The sequence below is a fragment of the Nilaparvata lugens genome, chromosome 3 (genome assembly GCF_014356525.2).
Source record: "Nilaparvata lugens isolate BPH chromosome 3, ASM1435652v1, whole genome shotgun sequence".
In the NCBI taxonomy this organism is placed as follows: Eukaryota; Metazoa; Arthropoda; class Insecta; order Hemiptera; family Delphacidae; genus Nilaparvata; species Nilaparvata lugens.
Window position 1 is genome coordinate 76351051 of NC_052506.1, and position 26821 is coordinate 76377871.

General features: G+C 35.2%; 2 protein-coding genes across 6 annotated transcripts in view; one reads left to right on the plus strand and one right to left on the minus strand.

Moving 5' to 3' along the window:
- Positions 1–1780: 1780 nt before the first annotated feature.
- On the minus strand, positions 1781–6821 carry LOC120350282. Its single transcript, XM_039422896.1, has 3 exons — positions 6562–6821; positions 3457–3605; positions 1781–2934 (listed from the first exon to the last, which is right to left on the minus strand). The coding sequence occupies exons 1-3, from the start codon at positions 6819–6821 to the stop codon at positions 1781–1783; spliced, it is 1563 nt and encodes a 520-aa protein (XP_039278830.1).
- Positions 6822–20493: 13672 nt separating this feature from the next.
- Positions 20494–26821, plus strand: part of LOC111049645 — a 37058-nt gene continuing 30730 nt past the window's right edge. For 2 of the 5 annotated variants that reach the window (XM_022335776.2, XM_022335777.2), the window contains exon 1: positions 20536–20707. The gene's annotated coding sequence lies outside the window, so the exon portion shown is untranslated. Of the gene's footprint in view, positions 20708–26821 lie in introns of all 5 variants that reach the window. The other 3 variants (XM_039424632.1, XM_039424633.1, XM_039424627.1) reach the window with 2 other exon arrangements.

Consider the following 26821-nt stretch of genomic DNA (forward strand, 5'->3'; position numbering starts at 1 on the left):
AAAAATACATTGCACAGTTTCAATTTCTATTTTATTTCTATATTGTATGTCTTATTCCATGGAAGCGTTATTTTTTCTTTATTAAGCCGTTCATTGTTAACTTTTTGAGAGCAGAAATAATGAAATAGGTTGAATATGAATAAAGAAAATATTTTTTTCATTTGTGACTGCAGTAGTTTTAGCATTGTCAACTTTTCACAAGCAAGGGAATAACTTTGGGCTAGATTTCAGAGAAGCGTATCATCTATTTATTTTTATTTATTTAACAAGGACAAATATAAACTGTCATGAAATGATTGAGAATGAAAAAACAGGCTCATAGTCCTTATTATTCCAATCCCGAATTTTGTTCGTACACAGTCCAAAGGAGGGCTGTGTTTAATTGAAATTATTAAACACAGTCTTATGTTTATTTTGATAGGATATACTATTGTTTTTTAGATTATATGATTTATTGTTATTTTTAAAGGAAAGATTTATGATTTATTGTTCAAGGAAATATCTCAATTTAATAATATAGGCCTACTTACAGCAGGCTATAAATGTAGAATTATGTAGGTGTGCATTGGTGTAATTTCAAATCATTTAAGAGTGTAGGAGTTTCAGAAATGAAGCAAATAACGAAGAAACATTTTATTATATTATATGACTATGATAAGCAAACAGTAAAATATGCTACATAATTACCAGAGTAAAATGAACAATTTGAAATTGGAAGGTTTCAAAAATTAATTGCAATTCAGCTGATAACAATCTTATATTTTTCACAATAGAAGTGGGTAAATAAAATGAATTATGTTGACTCATGATGATTATTAAATATGATGATTATTAACACAGGATTATTAAATATGTAATGATAGCAATGCACTAGGTATTCTGATAACATTTCAAATCATGTAAGAGTGGGAGTTTCAGAAATGATGCAAAGAAATCTATGAAGAAACATTTATATTAATTGTATTATAATTATGACCATTTATGATAAGCAAACAGTAGAATATGCTGAATAATTATTATTATGATATTGTAAATTGAACGATTATTTATTTGAAATGGAAATGTTTCAAAAATTAATCACAATTCAGCTGATAGCAATATCATATATTTCAAAATAAAAGTAGGCTACTAAAATAAAGTAGGTACCGTACCTAAAATGAATTATGTCATCTCATGAAGATAACACATAAATTATTAATCATTTGTATTTATTCTTTTTTGAATAAGGATTCATTTGTTCTTCAACTATGTTTTTTTATTTTAGATGCTGATAAAGTAGGCCTAGATTTTCAATTAGCTTAGAAACTATTGCAGTATACTAGGAATAAAACCAAATTTGTTGTTTTATTTTTGGTCAAATAAACTGATCAGTATAGAAAAAAGTATTGGAAATGCATGTAAAACAAAAAGGTTTTCTTCAAATTAATTAATAGACTAAAAATGTTTGACTTACCTGTGAAATGAACGAACGAACGAACGAATTTATTTATTGCTTCATACAGTGTATGATTACAAAGTTCATGAAAATGTTCCACATAAATAAACAGAGACAGTTTTTCACACAACAAAACCAATAATAGAGTTCCATATTATTATTTCTACTCATAATAAAAAAGTCCAAGCTATCATTGCTGGCATGTCAACAATCCATGATGATACTATTCTGAGAGCACAAAAGATCTTAGTCTCAGCATTTGACACATGAAACTAAAGACATCGTTAATTTCCGGACCATCACTTATATTTAAAATGTCGTTTAGGCAATTCAGAGAGTATTTCCTCAGATAACGATGGCTTCAGTATGCATGGAAATCCTTATCTGGCTAAACAGTCTAACTTTATAATGTGGTAAGTTGGATTCAAGATATGGAGCGATGTCGTAGGTTGTGAACTGATGGTAGGCCACACGAAGAGGTGAATTGATTGCTGCAGCCGCATCCAAATTATACAATTTCTGACGAAAAGACTTGAATATTTCTGTTTTATGAACCTTTGCCACTTGCCCGTCTTGTTGTGCCCATATGTGACCGTAGCCTATGTCCTCAAAGAATTCCTTCATCTGTGAAGCCCAATTGTACTTTTTATTCTCATTTGCATCAGTTGCAAGTAGTCTTCTGAAGCACATCTTTGGTGCTCTGTTGTCGCACATATTCAGGATTCTAAGCCACCAGTTGAATGCTGATTTGAAAATATTGTAGACAAGATGATGACGTCCTGTTTCCAGTCTTACAACATAGCCTGGTGTTCTGATTGGCCAATAGAAAGATGACTTGATGAACTTTGTCTGAATGACCTCCAGCTGTTGCCAGTATCTAAGCGCCCATAATTCACTGCTGTATAATAGTACAGATCTTACCATAGCATCAAACAATTTTGCTCTCGAACTCCATGAGGCCGAACAACGGGAATCCACTACTATTCTCTGGACACATCCAGATGCTGATGCTGCTTTACGTTTCATGTCTTTGGCAGCCTGGTGGAAAAGACCAGAGTTTGAGAATACTACACCCAGGTACCTGATTGTGCTGACAGTTTCCAAAGGATTATTTTCGTAGTAAAGTGTTTCTCTCCTTGCTCTACCATGACTTTTCTTGAATATCAATACCTTCGTCTTTGATACGTTAACAACAAGTTTGTTTAGATGACAGTACTCCTGCAGAACGTTCAATTTCTTTTGTGCATCTACTCGGGTGTTGGATAACAGAACAGAGTCATCAGCATATGACAGGAGATTCAAGCCCGCCCTCTCATTGATGCTGACATAATTACACTCTTTCTTCACAAAATAGTCTTCCATATCATTGATAAAAATTGCAAACAGGATCGGTGAGATAGTGTCACCCTGCATCACTCCTTGTGCTATTGGAACCTCCTCTGTATAGCCACTAGCAGCACTCATTCTCACAGTAGCCTTGCGATAGAAGTCCTGAAGAACTGCAATCCACTTCCTGCTTATACCATATCTGTATAGTTTTTCCCACATCAATGCGTGGTCTATGGAGTCGAAAGCTCACTGGAAATCCACAAACGTTGCATACACTTTCCTCCCCTGTTTTGCAATCTGTAAACTAACCAAAGCATTTAAAGTAAATATACTATCCATACAGCCTCTAGACATGCGAAAACCATTCTGTACTTCGCTCAATGGATTTCCATACTCTATCCAGTTGGAAAGCCTATTGCTCATCATTTGAATGAAAAGCTTGCAGATACAATTGACCAAAGAAATTCCTCTAAAGTTTTCAGGTCGGCTGCTATCTCCTTTTTTAAAAATCATGAACATATTGACTTTACTCCATCCTTCGGGGACTGATTCATTGTTTAAAATTTTGTTGAACATGTTCAAAATCAGTAATTTTCCGTTGAAGGGGAGATTTATAAGGAACTCATTTGTTATCATATCAGGCCCAGCAGCTTTTCCCGTTTTGCATTTACTGATTGCATAGTGCAGCTCACCTAGAGAAAAAGGGGCATCAAAGAATGGATGCAATACGTCGAGAACATCCCACGTTGTGCAGTCAGTTCTCGGCGGGTAGCATTTCTGCAAGTAATCCTGCCAACATTTCAGGTCGATGCTGTTATTTTTGGGCTTCAGACCATTTATCCTGCGAATCATTCCCCAAAACTCTTTGGAATTCTTTACACTGCTCAGTTTAATTTCCTGTTCCTTGTGGAAATTCCGTTTTGACTCTCTCACAATTCTCTTGTACTCTCTTTTTAATCCCAAATATCCCTGATAGCATTCAATTCCCAAGTTATTGTTTTTATAAATTCTAAATGATTTATACATAGCTTTTTTTGCTTGTCGACATGCTTGATTATAGAATGGTTTATCCACACATTGTCCAGTCTGAACTCTGCCGTGATTACTACTGAGCATTTCATGAGCCTGCCCAAATAGTTTTATCTCTTGTACCAAGTTATTATACATCAATTCAGCACCTAGATGTAAATCCTGGGTTGTACTCTGCTCGAAATATTCCTTGTACGGTATTTCAAGAGTTGGATTCCATATGAGTTTCTGTTTTCGACTGACCGGCCGTGTGTCTCTCCTCTCCTCTTCTTGATCATATGAATTGCTAATTCTCAACAAGCATGGCAGATGATCTGAGGTTAGATAATCATCACTTATCTCAAGATCCACTGTAGACGTTAAGCCGTGGAAGTTGGTCCAGACTAAGTCAATAACACTACGGCCACTATTACTCAAGTATGTGAAGTTACCCTCTCTATCGCTATCAGTACGGCCGTTTAAAACATACATTCCATGACTCTCCATGAACTCCACCAAAAGTTTTCCTCTTGCTGTAACGGTGAAATCCTGTGTATTTCGGACCTCTCAGATGCGACTATCTTCGAAAACGTCAGGGTCGTCTATGTTATTCAAAATAGCCTACCTATGCGACTATTCTGGTCCCCACCAACGAAAATTTCACAATCCCCGTAGAGCTCCAATATTTCATGCATCACGGAATTGAAGAGATCAAGCAGAACCTGCATTGAATCAGACGGTCTAAAATACATGCAACAAGCCACAAATCTTCTATTTTTAGTAGTCTCAATGAGGAGTACAAGCCAGAACGGCGATTGATCTATTATTTTGGGGGCGATGTCAGGATACACCACCGTCAAAGTCAGACACATCCATCCTAGCACTAAAAATCAGTCTTGTTTTGGCGGTGGCTAGTTTTGTCGTTCTTGTGCTGAAAAAGAAGTGTCTTGTTTTGGCGGGGCGAGTCCGTGACTAATTTCTCTACCTGGAAAACAGTCTCTGGTTGTCGCTATCTGCATTTGACGCTTATGTCAGAATAGCTTGGAAGTAAACTGGTTTCAATTTTGGCACAGACTGTACTTTCTTTGAAATATTCTGTTTATAACTTAGAGTGACTGTAGAAGTGTGTGTGTCACCACCGTTAGACAATACTCCTGCGTGACATTGTCTCTTATCTCAACCTTATTATTTTAGTTCTATTGCTTACTCTCTCATTCTCCCTCACGCTCTCCCCCTCCCTCTCTCTCACCCCCTCCCTCACACTCTCTCTATCACTCCTGCGCCTTTCGCTCTCGCTCTCTGTCTCACACAAACACACACACACACACACACACACACACACACACACACTCATACACTCTCTCTCTTACCCGGTTGTGTGCTAATGTTCTCCTTTCTTCAAAACCCCTCAGGGTTTTGTTATTATTTCATAGAATGCTTCAGACATATTATCTTCAACCTATCTTGAATTTGACTCTCCCATGCCAAGATTTGTAATTTTTTTTGTGTCAATAATATTCATTACTATCAACTCTTGCTTGTAATATTGTGAATTCCCTCATTCCACTGAGTAGGATTGTATAATATAGTTAATGTAGCATCGTACTGGAAGGTTGATGATTGAATATGAGAGAGGGCCGGCCGTGCAAAAAAACTAAAACTGCAATTCAATTGAATCCTCACTTCTTCACTTTCTCACTATAGGCCTATATCCCTCAGAAACACACTCTCTTGTAAAATACTCAATCCCCTAGACTGAAATAATTTGACTCCTTCAAGTTATGTGCTCCCAACTTGATAAACCGCCCGTTGTTCTCTCAATAATATTTGTTGAACGAGAGCTAGCAAGTTCTTACTTTATACTCAAGTTCAAAGTTGTTGCCAGTCTGTGGGTTTGCTTGTTTGTTTGAATGCACTACAATAACTTTAGAAAGAGTTGATCAATCAGCTTCAAATTTTGAACACGCACTCTTCGAACCTTTTTACAGATCAAGTTCGTTGAACAACAAAATATTTTACTCACTTCTTCGTCCTTTTTCAGGATATAAAAGTAACATTGAAAGTACTAAAATAACTTGCTCCTGAGTGTCTGCCTGACTATTATCTTTCAGTAGCATACGCGTAATATTAATGATACAAATTGTGATGGCAGTTGCTATGTCGTTGGTATTATTAATTTGGCAAACTTTGAATTTTGTTTCTGAATCATTTACCCATACGGAGAAACCTATGAAGTTCTATGGATTCACGTAGGCCTACAGCGTAATATTAATAGGAAAACAGTTTGATGTTCCTTTACCCAAGATAATTTGACAGTGGGCTCCACTGGGATTCCTATTCAAATTAAAAAAAAATTCTGTAGGTAGCTTCATAATTTAGGTCTGCCATCTTCGTTCCGCCACATTGAATTAAACATTTTCTTTGGGAAGGTTTAATACAAGATTCAAATAAAGAATTTCAAGAGACAATGAATGGTGGAAATCGCTCATCAATGTATCAAACCACCGTTTCAAAGATATTCACATTTTAGTGTTGAAGTTTTTGGATATCTGTGATACAGAAATATTGCTCGCCTAGAACAGGATAGATTATTCATCACATTCTTATTATTATCGTTCCCTAGCAACCTATGTTAAGCGTTTATGTAGTCGCTGCTAAGAATAGCAATTGTTGTCAAGTATAAAAAAATATATATATAATTAAATATATTTGAATTGTTTGTATTCACAATTATATTTTTGTTCACTGCCAGTCTGTCTCCTGTTTCAAGAAATTCACATAGTTCGTACATGGGCCTTCCTTTGAGAAACTCACTAAGTCTTTTTTTCAATGTCACACAATCCAGCCTCTTTATCTTCTCCGGTAGGTGATTCCACAGTTTTCTGCCCACGTATGAAGGTTTATCTTCGAAGATTGCAGTCCTGTGCCTTGGGAGTACATAGTTGTCTGCCTGCCGAGTGACGTATTTATGAACATCTGTGCCTATCTGGAGATTTAGTCGGCTAACATGGGTGATGACTTCCATGATGTAGATGTTGGTCACCGTCATGATGCCCAGATGACGGAAGGCATCTCGACATGTCTCCTTTTGTTTGAGACTTGCCAGTGTATTAAATACTATATTCGACTAAACAACAAGTGACCCAAATGAAGCGATTCAGAATATATAAAAAAAAAATGGGAATGCGAAAAATATATATTTGGAACTCCATAACTTATCATTTAATTAACAGACATTTATGGGATTAGTAATTTTCTGAAAAAGACTAATAATTGGCAATAATAATTTAGCAATATTGCACTAATAGTTTTAATTTTAGATGACTCTCTCCTGGATTATTGAAATCTGTGTTGGAGATTCCTAAGTGATTGCTGCATCATCTGAGAAAACCCCGTGGAAGGGAGCTCTGTTCGAAATTAACAGAATGCTCAAGTATAGACATTTAGAAGAAGACAACCATTCCATTTGAATAATTGAATAAACCATTTCATTTAAATAATTTGTTCATTGAAATCGACCCCATCAGTATTTACTCGTGAATTACCAGTAGTGTATTGTTAATGTATCAAGATTTGAGAAGATAATATAAGCATCTTATTAGTTTTTCTCTCAATGATTGTAATGTATGGCTTAATTGCTTTTATATAATTATAAAAATATCACAGTTTATTACATTCCAGTTCAATTATCTTGTTTCACCATCCATTTCTAAGTAGAGCTTATAAGTATCGTAATCTTGCCATACAATTACCATACAATAATTGAAGTTGATTTCATTCAACTTTAGTGGCGCCATTTCACCAAACTGCTAGGGAGGGGGAGGGGCAAAAACCAAGAGGTATTGGGGGGGGGAGGAATACCCCCAAAGGATAGAGGGACCTGGGTTTTTCCCATAAACGCTACATTCGAAGATGTTATTATTTATGCTTCATTTTTTTCCAGTTTTATATAAATGTGGTTGAAGTATCAATACAGACATATTATACATTATACTTATTAAATTCAATCATGAAATATTTATTAGGAATTCAGGTCTACAGAGAGGCCCTAAAGTAGGAATACACTAAAACAGATTTCTTAAAAATCATGGAAAAAGATAAATTTTTCTGTTACAATGACAATTTCATTGGGGAAAATATTCTTATTGGAAAATAACTTTTAGTTAGAAAACTAAAGATGCATCAAGCTGTTCCCATAATTCTCAACAACTCTTTACATACATTTTTGATTGTCTGATTGTGCCCTTTGTCTTGCTTTCACTGTGACATCTTGCAACTTGTTAATTCTAACATTGAAATTTATTCAATAACTCACTTATTGTGCTCTGATCAATAAGTGTACCCATTCTGTATTCAAACTATACCACAGAGAAAAGTATATTCTTTATTACTCTGTACCCATACTTTCAAGGCAATTTTGCTACATTGTTAATACTGTAGAAGGAATTATACTATTGCTGTTAAAAAAGTATTAAATTTTTATGAGACTCTAAGGATTCGTGTAGATAGACCCGCATTTTCATTATTTATCTGATCCTTGAGGGGGGCTTAGGACCCCCTTTTCACTGTCCCTCTTAGGACTGATCAATTTCAAGGCCTCTGACATGACCTAACGACTGTTTCCAGGCAGCTGGGACTGGCAGTTTAACGTGTCCAACCGAAACACGGGAGTGGTATGAGAAACATATCTTGCCCGGGCCGGAATTTGTTATACATTTATAATAATAATAATAATTCATTGGATATTCTAATTCGTTATTATTATTATTATTATTATTTTATTCTAGCAGTTGGTCCTCGGCTGCGAGTTTTAGGATTGGTGATACCACCGTTGTGCAAGAGGCGGATGATGTGGAACTTGCACCAATTTAAAAGAATATAGTCTAAGTTATTTATTTTGTTGTCCAAGTTGTTTTAGGTAGTTTATAATCTCTCATTTATTTTTCATTCCATATATATTATAATAAATTACTTTAAAAATGAATTGGTTGTTCACTATATTATACATTATTTTAAATATACAAGACCGTATGAAAATAGTCTCATGAGGGTAAATGCAACGTTGCCAAATAAGATTTGATCAACTTCGTCCGCAGCTGATTATAAGTAAGAATTAATATTGATATTTTCAAAATACAGTACACCTGAAGAATTGGCAAAGTTTTAGGTAAGGGGTGAGGAGGTACTCAGCTCTTCCAACTAACATCGGATTAGTTTTATGCAGTCTACTATAACAGACGTTCTCATATGGATGTTACTATAGACGTATTTATCATCGTATTCCATTTCTGTTTGTTAGTTTGTTTGTCAGTATGTCTGATGGAAATCGAAAACGGCTTTAACGATTTTGATTAAGTTTGAAACATAGTATATAGTTTGAAATATAGTGAGTTTGTGATACGAAAATCATCATTTTAATTAGGACTCATGTTTAGGATAACTCACTGAGGGAACTTAAAAATGATCAGGTAATAATATTCATCAACCGAGTAGCAGCTGACTGAGAGAGTTTTCCGTCGTCAGTTGAAAACAGTTGATCAAGAGAGTTTTTCATCGTCAGTTGAAAACAGTTGATCAAGAGAGTTTTTCATCGTCAGTTGAAAACAGCTGATCGAGAGAGTTTGCCATTGTCAGTTGAAAACGAGACAGATGTGTTGAGTCACCAAGTTTGTTGACGTCATGTTTTAAAGTTATTGCATGATTCGAGAAAATAGGTGCAGAGAGCAGCCGAGTGTCAGAAACGCAACGCAAATTTGAATTTGTAACATAATGATTGCGGTAATATTAATCAGGTAAATGCTAAAGTAGTCAGTTTTAATATACCTGGGTAATTGAATTATAACAAATCATTTACTTCTAAATTTCCATTTCTATGCCTTTGTACTTTCAACTCTATCCTTTGATATTGTTATATTCATAGACGTGAAGTAGATAGATAAGGGTGGGTGTCTACCATAAGTAAAATGAAATGTCTATTTCCGACTTCTGTAGTTGAATACTTGTAGCTAGTAGTTCTGTGAACAGTAGAGCTTGTACAGTAGTTATAAAGTTTATAAGATCTCATTGTTTAACAGATCTCATTGTCAATATGTCACCCCAATAGCCCTTCGGACATCGGAAAAAAGAAACTGGTACCGTGACGAGAAATCGGTAAGTGTTGAAACGGCCAATGAGCTACAAAACTACAAAAGCATATAAAAATTATTACGAACGAATTATAATAAATATTCATAGTTCATACAGAAAGGTTCTATCTAATCACAGTGCATTGAAATTAATTTGCAGAGGAATGCAAAAATTTCTCTCACAAAAGCATGATAAATTTTAATCCTGATTAATTTCACGTGAACCAAATCACAGAAGACCATCTCAAAAAGATAGCTTATCTGATGGGTTCTACTGGAATTAATCAGGATTAAAATTTAACCGGCTTTTGTACAACTGCCACTAAGTACCTGATTGAATTAGGTACAAAAGTTATACCTAGTCATAATTTTGTTTCAGTCCCACACACATGCACTCGCTCACTCACTTCCATCATCAACAGACGACGAAATTATCAGCTGTTTTTCCAAGGATGAATAAATTCTTTCAATGTCCTTCAGCGAGTTTCCCCAGGGGTGAGAACTAGTGCAATCGAATTTTTATATTATAAACCTACTATTTTATGATTTTCGTGAGAATCGTTAGAGCCGTTTTCGAGATCCGGTGAAATACAAACATATGAACATTTAAACATCTAAACAGAAATTGCTCGTTTAATAATATAGGATTTAGAATACCTAAACTTGCCGACATTATATATTGTATGAATAAAATCATTCCAAATTTGTATGAATGTTCACCAAAATTGCTATGCAATATTCTTTCGCAATAAAAGAATATCAATGATATTATTATTCAACTTTTTATAAGTAACCTTTACATTAAATGTACTAATATTTTAAATTTTAAAAAGCAAAGCCTCCCTTACTTATCTTTTAATATCCTATTAAAATATTTGTCATGTAGTTTTTCCTGATGTAATGTAGTACTTTTTAGTCCTCCCGAATAAGAACGGGTATACTGCTAGTCTCAAAAATAATATCAAAAAGATACTTTATTTCCATTTTAAATTTTATTATTCTGTTCTATTTCTATTTTAAAAGAGATGAGAAACAATGGTATATATTTTTATAATATTATGAAAACAGGAAGAGTTCCCCCACAAAAACAAAGGTGAATAATGTCCTTTGGAAGATTAGAATGTAAGATGTGAATTTTATTGTCATACACTGAGCACTGACTAATGTTAAAAACTAAAGGGTTGGGAATTGGGATACTCTGGGGGGGGGGGCATTTCACTTGGATTGGGGGGGGGGGCATTACACTTGGATTGGGGGGGGGGCATGCGTTATTGCCCTTGGGGGGGCTGGGCACCCCTGCCAATGACTGATTGGCGTGTATTGACGATGACAATATTACCTGTTTTGAATGAAACCGAGAGCAGTGCCAAGCTGTAATCATCAAAAGCTAATCTACAAACATGCCAACGTACATATACAGACAAAAGCAAATCCCGTCGTTGAAACGTAGAAAAATCAATCATCAAAATATTATCATGGAAAAATAACATTTTCCCGCTTTTTTGGGAAACGATAACTGTATATCTTCCAGTATTGAAAATGACATTCGAAATGAAAAACAATACTGAAAAATTTTATTATATTCAAAATTCTCAATGTTCGAGTATATTAACCCCCAAGTAGACTACATTCAACACAGTAGAACCACTATAATTTGTAGCTTAAGACCAAGCATTTAATAAGAATTTTGGAGGGTGACGAATTATATATCAAGCTCTGCAATATCGAGGCTGATAAAATAAAATACAAAAAAAATATATCATGGATACTGATCCCATAATTACCCATAATTAATTCATAATATAGTCTGTATGAATGGATATTAGAAAATATTGTTAAATATTAATTTGACATACTTCTAAAAGATTTCAAGGATCAATACAAATGTTCATGAGCGAGTTCTTCAACCAAGGGTGTCTCTAGTTATATTATTATATTTGAATCCATAGAACTTTAAAGTTCACTCCGTATGGGTGAATAATTCACAATCAGAATTCAAAATCCCTAAACTGATAATACCAATTACTATAACCTTAAAGGTATTGCTATCACAAGTTGTATTAACTAATACATGTGGGTGGGCTATGTTGAAAACAAACAATACCTAGACAGGCAGACAGACATTAAAGAAAGCGAGTTGATGTAAGTTTCGTATATTAATCAGCTGAATTCAGCGGAGTTATCAGTTACTATGGCATACTAGTGTATTTATCGTTATGGGAATACTAGTTACAGTGTTTTTGATGGCAAAACTACGAATTATAGAGTTATGGTTCAGTGTACTCACTAATCTTGACAATTGAACTATTAAGTGAAGTTATTTTTGTTTTGTGTCAAGAAATTTACTAATCGTTATATTATTCAAGCTCCAAATAACTGCAGAAAAGAGAGACAACTGCACAAAATAGGAATGATTTATATAACGAATAATACAGTTACAAGATAAGTCATCGCCTGATATTACTACGAAGAGGGATAGAAAAGAGTGATAGGTTTCAGAAATAAATTGTCAATGGTCTTGTTAAGAATAGCCTACATGTGGGGATCCATCAGAACCCCATAATGTGGGGATCCATCATAACCATTGTTTGAAAACCCAGACAGCTCTGCGTAGTACAGTCCGTCCAAGAACCTTCACCTTTTGGAAGTGTCAGAGATTCGATGTGTCTGACTTTGTCGTGTCTGTACGAATGTAAAAGTGTCCGGTTTTGGCGCCTAACGCACACGCCATTTCGAGACTCTTTCAAAACAGTCTTTCCCTGTCGCTGGCGTACGGTGTCGATGGATGAGATAGTCGCTGTCCACTCCTGTCAGGTCCAAGCCTGAGAGAACAGTCAACTGTTCAAGATCTAATAAATGAAAATTGTTCATGCCTCCTATATTCCAGAATAGAATCTTGTAATTGCTCCGTAATTCAGTTGAACGATGGCAGGGTTGGTTTTGTGATATTTTGGGTTTTAATGCTCCGTCATATGCAGGCTCGCCTTCTCCTCTTATTATTTGCTAAGATTGATTCGTAGAGACTCCTTGGCTTCCATAATTCTCTCCTTTTGAATTTTCAAAAACGCTTCCATCACTATTTATAACTACTTTCTACCTGTGAAATGGTATTTCATTTCCTTTAACATGCCCATTCTTGCATCCAAATGCAACACAATACATCACCATTTTTCGGTCGTATTTTCATTCAATTCTATTACACATTTTACAACAAATACATCACAATATTTAACAGAAAAGGTTGTGATCTAATACTGATAGCCCTAATACTCATTCAAATCCATTTTTCAACTTTAAAAATGAAAAATCGTATTCAAGAGCTGCAACAACCTGCTTAAATGTATGAGTACGAGAGAGAAGGGAATCCCACACCGTATGCCTGTCTCACTCACTCCGCCTTACACACTTTCAGCTGTAGCTTAGCATTGGACAGCCCGTTCCAGTTAGTATGGAGTTCACTGACACGGCCAACTAAGGGCAGCCATGACAGAGAGAGGCAAGAAGCTCTAGAGGCTCTAGAGCCTCTATTGCCAGTCTGCCACTGTAGGAATAGGTGTGTTTTTGTGAATTAAATTGATTTCTATGACTAATTATTATATTTATGATGATGATGGTATTGCAAACTTGACTGGAATGAACTATAGACATCAGCTTATATCATATGATCATGTTAGGCCGGTATTAGATAGTAATAGTATTAGACGGTAATATGAAAAAAGATAAAAATATGATTTTGTACAACTTATTCCTTAAGATCTGCATATGACAGAAATATTACCGTCTAAAACCGGCCTTAGTATGTTATATTTTTGACTATCATACTTTGCCTTCTTGTTTTGAACATAGAGATAATGTAGATAAGTACTGTATAAGCTGGTATCAAAGAAACGTCTTCATAAACTAGTTTTTTTCGAATTCCCTTCTCAAAATAGCATAAAAGATAATCCAATTTCTAAAATCATATTTTTGCAGTTACGGTACGGTATGGCATTTCAACTTAGTAGAGCACTTGTACGGCTAAGCAGTATTAACACTGTAACTTGGGCTACATTAATTTCACCAAGGCTTCAAGTAAAGCAATTCAAACAATTAATTTTATGGATGCATAACAACTTTAATATATATATTTAAAATGCTCAATGAAAATTCAATGCAGTATTTATTGAATAGAACTGATTTGCACCTTGTCTTTTATGCAAGTTTCCATTATATCAATAGGGACATTCAAATTTTCCGCCGCTTCTTGCCTCTCTCTGCCATGGCTGCCCATATTCAATTCGTAACAGGAATAGCGGCTACTCAGCCACTCTATAGTTTACTATATTTTAGCTCGTTGCGTAGTACCATGAAACAGTGAACTCTAAACTAACTAATGCCCGGTTTCTCAGTCGTTCCATAAACTGTTTATCCATTCAATAACTTTATTGAATCGATAAATATGAGAAATGCGTTTCTAGAACGCTCCATAAACTTATTGAATCCTTAAATCTCTCGATAAACACTATATGCCTGGTTTCTCAGTCGTTCCATAAGCTGTTTATCCATTCAATAACTTTATTGAACCGATAAATATGAGAAATGCGTTTCTAGAACGCTTCTTAAACTTATTGAATCCATAAATCTATCGATAAACTATAGTGCCAAAATCCAGCCTATAAATATTTATGGAATGGATAAATTTCTCAAATTTTGGTTGCAATCAAAAAATTAAGTTAGAAAAATTAAATTACAAAATAAAATTAAAATTAGTGTAGATCACCAGTATTTTAAAAACAAAACAGAATCAAAGTTGCACTATATTTAGCATTGATAGCCCTCATTTGGTGTCAGCCATCTTGTTTTGGAGACATCAGCCAAAAGATGTCAGTACCGTAGGAAATTACCTCACAACAGGAAGCATAGAATAAACATTCAAGATTTGGTTGGTTACCATAGGAACCATGTATAAAGTTTGTTTACGAAAGTGCTAGTTTGGGATCATGCCATGTTGCCAGATTCATTGAACAGATAAATCGTTCCATAGCTATGGATTCTATAAATATGTTTGAGAAACCAATAAAAACTTATTGATTGGATAAAGTTATTGAATCAATAGCTATAGCGTTGTTCCTTCTTGTTCTTTGGCTTTTGGAGTGTGGAAACGCAGATTTCCATGCTTGTCAATAGGATTAAGAACAAAAATTCAGACTACTTTGATGATAATAATAGCAACGGCTGTTCTTCATAATAATATATTATAGCTATCCAGCAAAAAGAAGAGCCTCTAATGGACAATTATGAAGTTATGGAAGAGTTTTATCAAATTCAATTAGAAGGAGAACGAAATCAGTTTGCTGTTTGAGACTATGTCATTGCTACAATCTTCAGAATTGAATTTAAAGAGGAAATGGCACACACAACAATAAAATCAAAATTATTTCAGAATCACAATCATTATTATTATTGTTTGATTATCATTATCATTATCATTAAATTCTTTTATGATGATTTGGATAGAATATTATATTCTTCTCTCACTGCATCCCATGCCTTGTTGTTATCTTTTATTGAATATTTATGTCTTTTTATTTTCTATTACTTTTTTGTATTTTAGGCAGATCTCTACTAATTGTTCTTTTTCAACCTCTGCAAAATTCTTGCCCCGTTCTCGTTTCTCTGCCATAAAATTATAATAAATTGAGAAAAATGTCAGTACCGTAGGAAAATAATCTTGAACTTGAACTTCACAACAGGCAGCAAGAATAAACAACCAAGATTTATTTGGTTACCATGGCTACCATATTAAGTTTGTTTACGAAATTGGTTGGTTTGGAATCATGCCATGCTGCCAGATTCATTGAACAGATGAATCGTTATGGATTCTATAAATATGTTTAAGGAACCAATAAAAATTTATTGAATCGATAAAGTTATTGGATCAATAGCTATAGCGTTATTTATTGAACGACTGAGAAACCGGGCATAAGTCTAACTAAACTAAGTTTAGAGTTCACTGGGCCGTGTAACACATTGAGCGTCTTCAGGGATACACTGCTCCAATGACTCGAGTGACTCGAGCTAGGTGACCCGCGTTTCATGGGAGCTTTTGACAGTTCATCACCCGGTCGCCATCTTTGATTTTTCTAGCCCGGGTCAGGAATCGTGACCCGACCAAATAGTATGGGCTACGAAGTTCTAGCTCGAGTCACCCGGAATCGGAGCGCTCCTATTGGTTGAAAGTTTCGCGTCGTCTGCTCTGGTCTGCAGTCAAGTAAACAACACAACTAAATGCAAATATGGAGGATTATTACGAATACTGTAAACATGAGTTTGTTTTTGAAGGCATATTTTATAAAATAATTGGAAAGGACGAAATTTACACATTATTGGCTGGTAAGTTTATTAATTGCATTTTTGACAATATTATTAGTTTAGTATGACTATTATATTAAAATATATTTGTGCTCATGACGTGATCTATCCAAAACTGTTAGGCTTTTTAGTGTTCATCAAGGAAATTGTGAATAATAAAATGAATAATATAATATTTTGTTAATATTATTCTGTGTGTTCATGAAAGTTATTGATCCATTTAAATAGCATTGAAATATTTACTTTTGATTTTGGCTACTTCTGTTTCTTCTTAGATTTTTATTGCTGTTAACCTCAATACCTCAATACCAATATTAACCTCAATACCTATTCGTATTTTGTTTATGGCATAATTTATTAAAAAATAAATAGAATTTCATTATCAAATTTCAGAATACTCAATCGGCTAAACAGAAACTTAAACCTAATAACCTTCACTCATTTTCATTATATTAAAAAGTTTGTTATTCTATGGAATAGGCCTATGCATAATGAAGATTATAAAAATTATCTCTTGCTTTCTATAAGAATAATTTTATTTGCTATGCAGGTCCTCTGCATTTCATAAAGATTGATTTCAATTTAAATTCAATAGCTCAAGTACTGAAACGTTATGATTTTTGTTTTACAGGCAGCTTGGCCTTCTTCCAGTCCTATCTGAAACAAAACTATGGCCACATCGAGATGGCTGGTTTAGCAGCAGGTAAGGCGCTTTCATGCAATCCTCTTATAATATAATTTCTATCACATAATAACGATTAGTGATAGTAGTCACATTGGTATAAACAATTTTACCATATTCTGCTGCTATTTTTTGTAGAGGTTGTGATAATTTACACCAAGCTAGAAACTTGGAGCTGTTACATTAGAGCTGTCATTCAAAGTTTTTAACAAATTATGGCAATATGTTAAAATTACAGCAAAATTGCTCCCTCAACTTGTAAAAATCCCTCTATCTAACATGATTTTTGTTTTCCATAAATTGTCGAAAACACTGAGAAAGTTGCCAACAAAATTCTCCTTCATTACAAGTCCATGCACGCTATGATTTCTAAGCGAAAATTTTGACAGCTTTTGCTGCTCTACATTGTTTGAGAACAGCAATTTTTTAAAGATAATCAACAACTTTTTTATAAAAGAATCTGTGAAAACTTTGGTGTATAATATGCAGCTTAAAACCCATTGTATTTTGAAAACTTAAACCAAGCTACTCCACAATTGAAAGAAGTCTGTCTTTTCGTCAATACTAAAGAAGATACAGAGAAAAACATAGAAGACTTACAGTATAGGGAAATCTCTAAAACTGTGAGACAAACAAAATGTTTAGGAAAATTTGTAACCTTTAATTTTCCATAGGATAGTCAGTATTTGATTAACATTGGTGTTGCTATCCTTTTGGCAGATTTTTTACAATGTACAAATATATTCAATAATTGTTAATTATTAACAAAATTTTCAATCTAATTATGCAAGTGATTTATTGAAAAGTAAATTCACTTGATGAGTACAATAAATTGATTGTTCTAAAGAAGAATGAACAATTGATATTAGGCCTACATAAGATATATACTGGTATCAGCTATCCTCTATAAAAGGCAGTGACTAGGCAGAGAATCGGCAACGTTGTTCTTCTATATTACTCTACTGCCAATATAACGTGACCTCACTATAGACGCGTTTCTTCTATGTTATATTATGTTCATGATTATAACATTTTTTGAGCTACTCTTCCGGTGTAATTTAATCAAGCTTCTGTAAGATTTTGTAGCAAAGCTTGAAGTTTCCTTCAAAAAACAACTTCAAAAAAGTGGCACTGATACAGCCTGTTTGAGAGTGTTTTATATAATATTGAAAATTAAGAATTACAATATATTTTGCAAGCACCACTGTATATAGACTGCACTACTAGTAATTATAACATAATGCTTAGTAGACCTACCTTATGGAAGTCAATCATGTTCACTACTTAATGATGTTTTAATATCATTGTTTTCTTTATGTTACAGAAGTCAACACAGAGGGTCATGTGTGGACTACTAATGCAACAAAAGTGAAATTTATTTGGGATTAAAAGTTAACAGACCGTTGTGCAACCCGGTGATAATCTTGTATTAAAGGAAGTTCTTATGTAGCAAGCACAAGTTATGAAGTTAGTAAAGGATATTATTAATTACATCAGATGACTTTTGTTGCTGCAAGAGTGTCGACCATGTTCATCTACTGAAGCTGCAATGACATCCACTATCTCATAGAATGTTCTATGAGCAGTACTTTGAGAAAAATTATATCTGTCATCAGCAGCTAAGAATGTCTCTGGTTTGCTCAAAATCCAAACTGTAAAAAGTATTTTCTCCTCAAGAGGTATTTTTATATTTGCAGGCTGATTAATTCTCCTTCATATAACTTCTAAGAGCACCTGATAATGTTGATGTTAATCTTTGTAAATTGGAATTTAATAAAAAAACAAACAATCTACCAATTTTCGATTTGAAATACACCATGTTTGGTTTTTCGTATGGCCTATATCCATAGAGAAACAATAGCGTAAGTAGATATCCCATGGTATAGGGCGTTTATGTCGCAACTTTTACTGTTATCTCAAGCTGATTATTGTCAATTTTTACTGTTTTTTGGGGTGTGAGTGTATGAACGGCACAATATGAGCGACTACCAGCATCATAAAGCTTCACGAGAGAGAATTACGTGGACTATCAGCTTGAGATAATAGTAAAAGTTGCGACAGAAACGCCCTATACCATGGGATATCCACTTATGCTATTGTTTCTCTATGCTATATCTTACAGTACCTCTATTATACGCTCATATGGCCCGCCGCAAAGTAGACTCACGCTAATCCACGAAAAGCAACCAACGCCATGGGATGTTTTGTAAACCATTGCTATAGAATTATTCATAATCAATCAGCTGACAAGTTGATTATTCATTGCATGTATTACACAGATGTCTGGAGAAGCTTAGCAATGGTTTACAAAACATCCCATGGCATGGGTTGCTTTTCATGGATTAGCGTGGGTCTACGTTGTGGCGGGCCTATAGTTGGGTCTAGTCAACTATGACCATCCTATAACTAAAGACGCGATCGATCTATCCAGGAATGCCTGGTCATTGGAAATAAATTATAATAATTTAAAATAGTCTACAGCACTGATTTCATTATAAAAAAATGATATAGTCAATTTCGAATAAAATAGCAAACCAGTTACTTGAGATGAGTAACAACTCAAGAGAAATGGTGCAACAACAGAAACTAGTCTCTCAAAATGTTTTCATAAAAATTTGGTTTAGAAAATGTAATGTTGGCTCTATTTCTAAACTCAATTGGTTCTTTTAAAATGTCAGAAGTAAATCAGTTTTTCTTTTATTTTTATACAATTTAAAAGCAGCCAAAATATATTTTTAGGGAAAACGGTATTATTTTCATTCAATGAAGACTAGTGCAGTGGTCTCTTTGATGACGCCAAAAAATATAGTCCTATAATATATAATGATTATTAAACAAGAATCCAAAATCCACACCGCGACCCACTTGGTATGTTTTCAGTAGGTGACCTGAATACAATAATGCTACATTAACCATGTTTACAAAATTTCAGTGGAAAGATTCTGATGATAATAGTATGGAATCTTTTATCTGCATGGTTTGCTAAGACATTCTAAAATGGCTTTTAATCTCACTCATATTATGAAGTGATATTATAATTTCAAAATAGCCCAAGTTGTGAGGTCTCGTATTATTACGTTCCTGTTGGAATAATTTATTGAAAACTCTTAAAGGATTTCCCAATTCCTCCACAACAACCGCAGCAACTGGCCCTACAATGTTTGGTGCATAATAATAATTATTATTATTGTTATTCTGTTCCTTATCCAATTCTCCTAGAATAAACTCATTTATTACAGCATGAGCCATGTTTGTTTTGCAAAACATAACTTACTTTTAGTGTCACACCAGTGTGTGTGTGTGTGTGTGTTTTTTATTCAAATATTCGCGTCATCCGAATATTCAAAAGTACGCGCCAAACAGCATTGACCGGTCGATGTCTGGTTGTCGTTCCATGGGATCACTAGTCTGCCCCCGGGTCAGCCGCCATTTTGTTCGGCTCTGGGTCACTCGAGTCACTGACTCAAAAGTATCCCTGAAGATAACCATTGAGAGCGCTGAAAGCACACCAACAGCCGCTCTATGGTTTTACTATATTTTAGCTCGTTGGTACTACGACTGAATACAAAGCACATGCGCCGTTGCTGCTTGCTGGGTTGCTCTGCAGTGTCAAGTGATGTATTGTGTAAGTAAAAAAAGTAAGAATTGTTTTATTGAGATTGAGGTTATTACTGTTGAATGACTGTGTGTACCTACCTACAGAGTACAGGTAACCTACACTCAGTACACTGTTTTGTAGTACAAAGATCACGGTATTACATGCATTACATTCTATTAGTAAGTTTTACCTCATCTTAATACTTCATTTTTTTTAAATCTTAATCTAACGTTGAAATAAAAAAATCTATAGGCCTACTCTTGAAAAAACTAAATAATTCAAATGATTTATTATTCTTTTTCTTTAAAAATACAAGGAAAACAACAATTTATCAGAAAAATGAAGTATAAAATCTTGAAAGTTTTGGGTGTAAGTGTACATCCAGTGCCAAAAATACCTTTCATGAAATTTTTGGTTGGGATCGATTTAGTATGCTATTTTGGCTGCACTGTAGTATATGGGCCGCGGAATCCAGCATTGAGACCTACATAGATCAATAGAGGAGGTCAAGACGAGTTCAACCATGTATCACATTGTTGTCGATTTTCAAGGATTAGCTGAACAAACATGGTGGAAAGCTAAAATTTTTATATAGATTTTTATTTTTTATAGGCCTAATTTCTTTTATGGCTACAATACGTTTTAGAATAGTGCAATTTATGTAAAATTTGACGAGAAATCCACTGGAACCGGTTTCAGGCTCGTAACTTCAGTAGTTTTTGAGATATTGCAGAAAAGTGCAAATTTTTGCTTTATAAGAGGTTAACCTGTTTTCATGGTGATTGATAGGTATTTTTAACTACGTATTGGATTTAGTCGAATGATAAATTCTAAAGAAAATATGTTCAATCACTTGATAGCGTAAACTCAAAATTGTTCAAGATATTTGGTCAAATAAAAATATTGAAACTCCATTTTTTGCTACCAAGGGAAAGCTAATGCTAGGAGAAGCTTAGATTAAGGAAAGCTTAGGTTAGGAAAAGCTTAGATCACGAAAATGCATAGGTTAGGATAAGCTCGGGTCTGGAAATACTTAGGTTAGGAAAAGCTTAGGTTAGGGAAAGCTTTGGAAAGGAAAAGCTTGAGTTTGGGGAGGATTAGGTTAGGGAAAGCTTAGGTTAGGAAAAAAGTTTTTGTTTGAGGAAAGCTTAGGTTTGGAGAAACTTTGGTTAGGAAAAGTTCAGGTTAGAGGAAGCTTAGGTTAGGAAATCATAGGTTATTAGAGTTTAGGTTAGAAAAAAACAGATTAGGGAAAGCTCAGGTTAGGAAAAGTTTAGGTTAGTAAAGCTTAGGTTAGAAAAGCTTAGATTAGGAAAAGCTTAGGTTGAGAGAGATTAGGTTAGGAAAAGCTTAGGCTAGAAAAAACTTAGGTTAGGGAAAGCTTAGGTAGGGTTGAGCTTAGGTTAGGAATAACTTTGGTTAGGAAAAGCTTAGGATAGGTAGAGCTTAGGTTAGGGAAAGCTTAGGTTGAGTAAAGCTTATGTTTGGAGAAAATTTGGATAGGAAAAGTTAGGTTGGAAAAAGTTCAGGTTAGGGAAAGCTTAGGTTAGGAAATCTTAGGTTATTAGAGTTTGGGTTAGGAAAGCTTTGGTTAGGAAAAGCTTAATTTGATTTAATTATGTCTGGTTTGTTTATTTTTTCAATCTATTAAAACTTCTGAATTGCATTGGAAGCTGAATAAAATGTGATCCTCAATATTTTTTTGCACTATGCCTATGCAAACATATTTAACTCTTCTAAAGCTACAATACTAAATTTGCTTGCATTTTTCCAAATATCTTGATAATTTATGAAGGCTTTAACCTCAAATCTATTTCAATGGATTCCCATGGAATAGTAAAAAGATTGAAAAGTATGGAGTGTGCATTTTTTTTATTTTCCCAAATATCTCCAACAATAATTTTGAGTTGAGGCTCAAGTGACAGAACATTTTTTTTAGAATATATCATTCTACTAAATCCAATAGTTCAAAATACCTATTAATCACAATGAAAACAAGTCAACCTCTTTTAAAGCAAAAAATTGCACTTTTCTGCACAGTTTTTGCAATATCTCAAAAACTACTAAAGTTACAAACCTGAAATCAGTTTCATTGGATTTCGCGTTAAATTTTACATAAGATTGCATCATTTTAAAACCTATTGTAACCATAAAAAAAATTTAAAAAATAAAAATCGATATAAAAATTTTAACTTTCTGCCATGTTTGTTCAGCTAATCCTGAAAATCGACAACAATGTTAAACATGGTTGATCTCGTCTTGACCTCCTCTATCGATCTATGTAGGTCTCAATGTTAGATTCCGCGGCGCATAAACGAAAGTGCCCCCATTATTTTGAGCACAAAATCACTAAAATTAAACGGCGGTCACTATTGTTTTTAAAATAAGCTAAGTTCAAAGTAGCACAATTTTACATGCATTTAACATATAAGTAGCAGCCATTTTGACTATCGAAATCATCAAATTATGATATTCCCAACCTAAGCTTTCCTAACCAAAACTTTTCTCACCTATAGCTTTTCCTAACCCAAAGCTTTCCCTAACCTAAAGCTTTTCCTAACCTTAGCTACTATAGGTTAGTAGAAATTGTGCTACTTTGAACTCAGTTTATTTTAAAAACAATAGTGACCGCCGTTTAATTTTAGTGATTTTGTGCTCATAGTAACATACTAAATCGATCCCAACCAAAAATTTGATGACAGGTATTTTGGCACTGGACGTACACTTTAGCCAAGTTTTGTAATACAGCAGAAAAATATTTACCTTTATACTTTCTTCTTCATCTATTACCCACAATTGTAGGATCGATGGCATCATGTTATGAATAATAAAAATATAACAAAAAACACTAAAATGATCAAGTTCAGATTGAAAAAAAAATTATAATATCATATGAGGCCTTGCTCTTCAACATAATGGCACTTTAGCCTGATAATATTTGAGACAGGTCATCATTCACATATTCCTGGACATCGTAATAAGCCCTGGCTCTCAGAAAACCGGTCACAACTCTCTCGAACCCGCTGAGGTCCAACTGCTTCACCCCTGCAGGCAGCCTGTTGAAGTAGCGTAGTGCTGAACTCTTATAGCATACCTGCGATCTCTGGAGGCGCACCCTGGGGACGTCAAACAGCTCTCGATGCCTGGTGTTGTGGTGATGCACATCAGTCCGAGTCAACAAATTTTGTTGATTCTTCTTCACGTACATGAGGCAGAGAAGGAGGAAGTGGCTGATTACAGTTAGAATACCCAGCCTAGCAAAAATGGGCTTGCAATGAGCAAGATGTTCGCTTCCAGTAATGATCCTGGTGGCCCGTTTTTGCAGCTTCAGTATGTCCACATTTTTGGCTGAGTGACCCCACACGAGTAGACCGTAGGAGATATGGCAGTGGAAAAGTGCATGATACACCATGACCAGATATGCCTCCGTCACATATCCCCTCAGCTTGAGCAAAAGGAAACAGATTCGTGACAGTCTCTTGGTCACCTGCTGGATGTGGCTGGCCCAGTTGAGCTTTGAATCCAGCATAAAGCCCAGCAGCTTCACAGGCTCCTGATCATGAGGCAGATTATGCGACAAACTGCAGACGATGTTTTGTGTCTTGCTCTCATTTAGCTGGAAACGGTTTACCAGGAACCATGAGGTTGAAGACCGCTGACCTCTCCAACACCTGCTGAAGGTCAATGCCAGATGACAGCAATGATGTATCATCAGCAAACAGGAGAGTTGCACCATTGTCATCCAGGTCGTTGATCATCACGATGAACAGGATTGGCCCCAGAATTGAACCCTTAGGTACCCCAAACCTGACAGGGAGTGGACATGAAACAGCTCCACCCAATGACACCACCAGCGTCCTCTCAGTCAGGTATGACTCCAAGATGTCAATAGCAGAGTCCATAACCCCATAATAGTGAAGCTTCTTGATTAGTATGTGATGGTCTACACAATCAAACGCTCTGCTCAAATCACACAATGTAAGTGCCAGGGACTCACCATCCTCAAACACTGATCCAATTTTCTCAGCCACTCGATTCACTGCATCAACAGTCGACCTCCCCCTACGAAAACCAAACTGCATACTTGAGAAAAGGTTGTTTCTCTCAAAAAACTCCTCAAGTTGTGGTTTTAAGACCGCTTCAACCACCTTTCCAAAGATTGGAGTTATAGATATTGGCCTGAAGCTGTTCAGGCTCTGGTGGTCACCCTTCTTATACACAGGAACGGTTCTCGAGGTATTCAGGAAGTCAGGAAAAATGGCAGATCTCAGGCAGTCATTAACTATTGTAGCTAGGGGGTCCGCAGTAACATCCACCACCTCTCTAAGCATGAATACAGACATGCCATACACATCAGGGCTTCGGGATGGCTTGAATGAACGAATAGTCTTCTTCAGGGCAGGCGGAGTGATGGGGCGGATGAAACACAGACGAGCATTCACTGGTGGAACTCGTGCAGCTAGCAGCTCAACTGGATCACCAGCAACTGTGTGCAGATTATTCACGATGCTGTAAACCAACTCAACAAAAAAGTTGTTGAATGCATCAGGGCTCGCGAAATCAAGCTGTCTCCTTGGCAAGGACCTATGTGAGTTTATCACATCCCATGCCGCCTTACAGCGATTCGGTGCATTTTCAATATTTGCAGCAGTTGCCAGCTTCTTAGCCTGCTCGATGTGCTTTTTATAAATGGATTTGGCACGTAGGTATCTCTCCCTGTCGTCATCGTTGCCATGTTCACACCTATCCTTCAGAGCAAGCATAAGTCCTTTCAGCCTGGCAAGATCATCAGTATACCACTCTTGATAACTTCTCATTCGTCCCTGTTTCTGCTGCAGCTGCTGAGAGCGATATGGTTTTTGTTTCTCAGGAAAAAAGAGGTTGAATCTTTCATAAAAATGATTGAAGAAAGTCCCAAATAATACAGAGTCACCAGGGTTCTGGAGCACTACATCCCAGGGGGTGCTGGCCATATCGTTTTTAAAAAGGATTAATGTATTTTCATGTAGGCTACAGGCCTTGATCTGAAAATATAGCTTTCATGCCAAGTAGGTGTTTTATCACTCACCATGGATGGGCACACAGTGTAAGACTTGATACCAGTGCAGAGTGGTCATCACCATGAAGTTCAATGACTTTTGTGCTTCAAACATCCGGCTGTAAGCTTACAGCAACATTTTCCAGGCAGGAGACTCCTCTGGTGGGCTCAGTGCAAGTGATGTACAGGCCAAAACATTCCAGTAGCTCGATAATACATCTTTCCTTTGAGTCATCACCAATAAAATTCACATTAAAATCACCAGCTACCACAATGCTGGTGTGGTGTCGCATTGCTCCACAATGTGGAGTGGTGTCGATTTAAAAAAGACAATAAACTTTCAAATAGGTTACAAAACCTGTCAAAATTATTACTGGGAGAGTGGTACAAAGAAACTATAATTATATGGTAAGTGGGCACCATCACAGTCACAACTTCCAAGTCAAGTTCTATACAAAACACAGAAATATCAATTTCGGTGAAGTCGATAAATCAAATCAAATTCAAATCAAATCAAATTTTATTCACAATTTCAAAAAAACAATTTAGGGTCCTGCCAAACCTGTAGGTTTTTCGGCGGGTGCCCAATCACAAAAACAATATTAAGAACATAATTAGGTAAGTTTACTAGGAATTTTTATGACATTCGAAGTTCTAAATAAATAAAGAAAAAGACAATATGTAATGTAATAAAAACAAGAAAGTATAAACTAAAAAATAACTTTACAAAGTTTGTTGAATAAGAAAAATCAACTGAAAAGTATGAAAAAGAAGAAGAAAAATAGAAAGAAGGATTGTTTCACACTATCTTGATAAAACATTTCATCGCTGAGGCAGGCGGCAGTGTCAACAATGAGAAAAATAGAATTTCAGCCAGCCAGAACTTAGAAATAATATAAAAACTCGCTGGTAATTGTGTAGCCAAATAATAGTAACAATAATAATAATATATATTATAGATAATCTAAGTATATAATAAATTATAAGTTTAGTATGTTCGCATTAATATTAAGATACATCATTATGTCCTTTTTAGTGTAGTCTCGAATATTTTCGGGAAGTCTATTGAATAAGTAGGGAAGAACATAGTGGAGGGATCTTTTGCCGTATACATTATTGAATCTGGGGACTAGGAATATTAATGGAAATCTCAAGTTGTAAGGTGCGGCAGGAGCAAGAAATCTATACTGAAAATTACATTTAAAAAGTGTTATAAGTTTGTAAAAGTAAAAATTTCTGGGTGATAGGGTATTGT

Bases quoted from the DNA above. Each gene is read 5' to 3' on its own strand.
- LOC120350282 (XM_039422896.1), bottom strand. From the start codon at position 6,821: ATGACGGTGACCAACATCTACATCATGGAAGTCATCACCCATGTTAGC. The intron at 3,606-6,561 runs GTACGAACTATG...AATGATTCGCAG, and splicing joins TTTCTCAAAGGAAGGCCCAT to GATAAATGGTCTGAAGCCCA. The intron at 2,935-3,456 runs GTGAGCTGCACT...AGTGGATTGCAG, and splicing joins TGATGCCCCTTTTTCTCTAG to TTCTTCAGGACTTCTATCGC.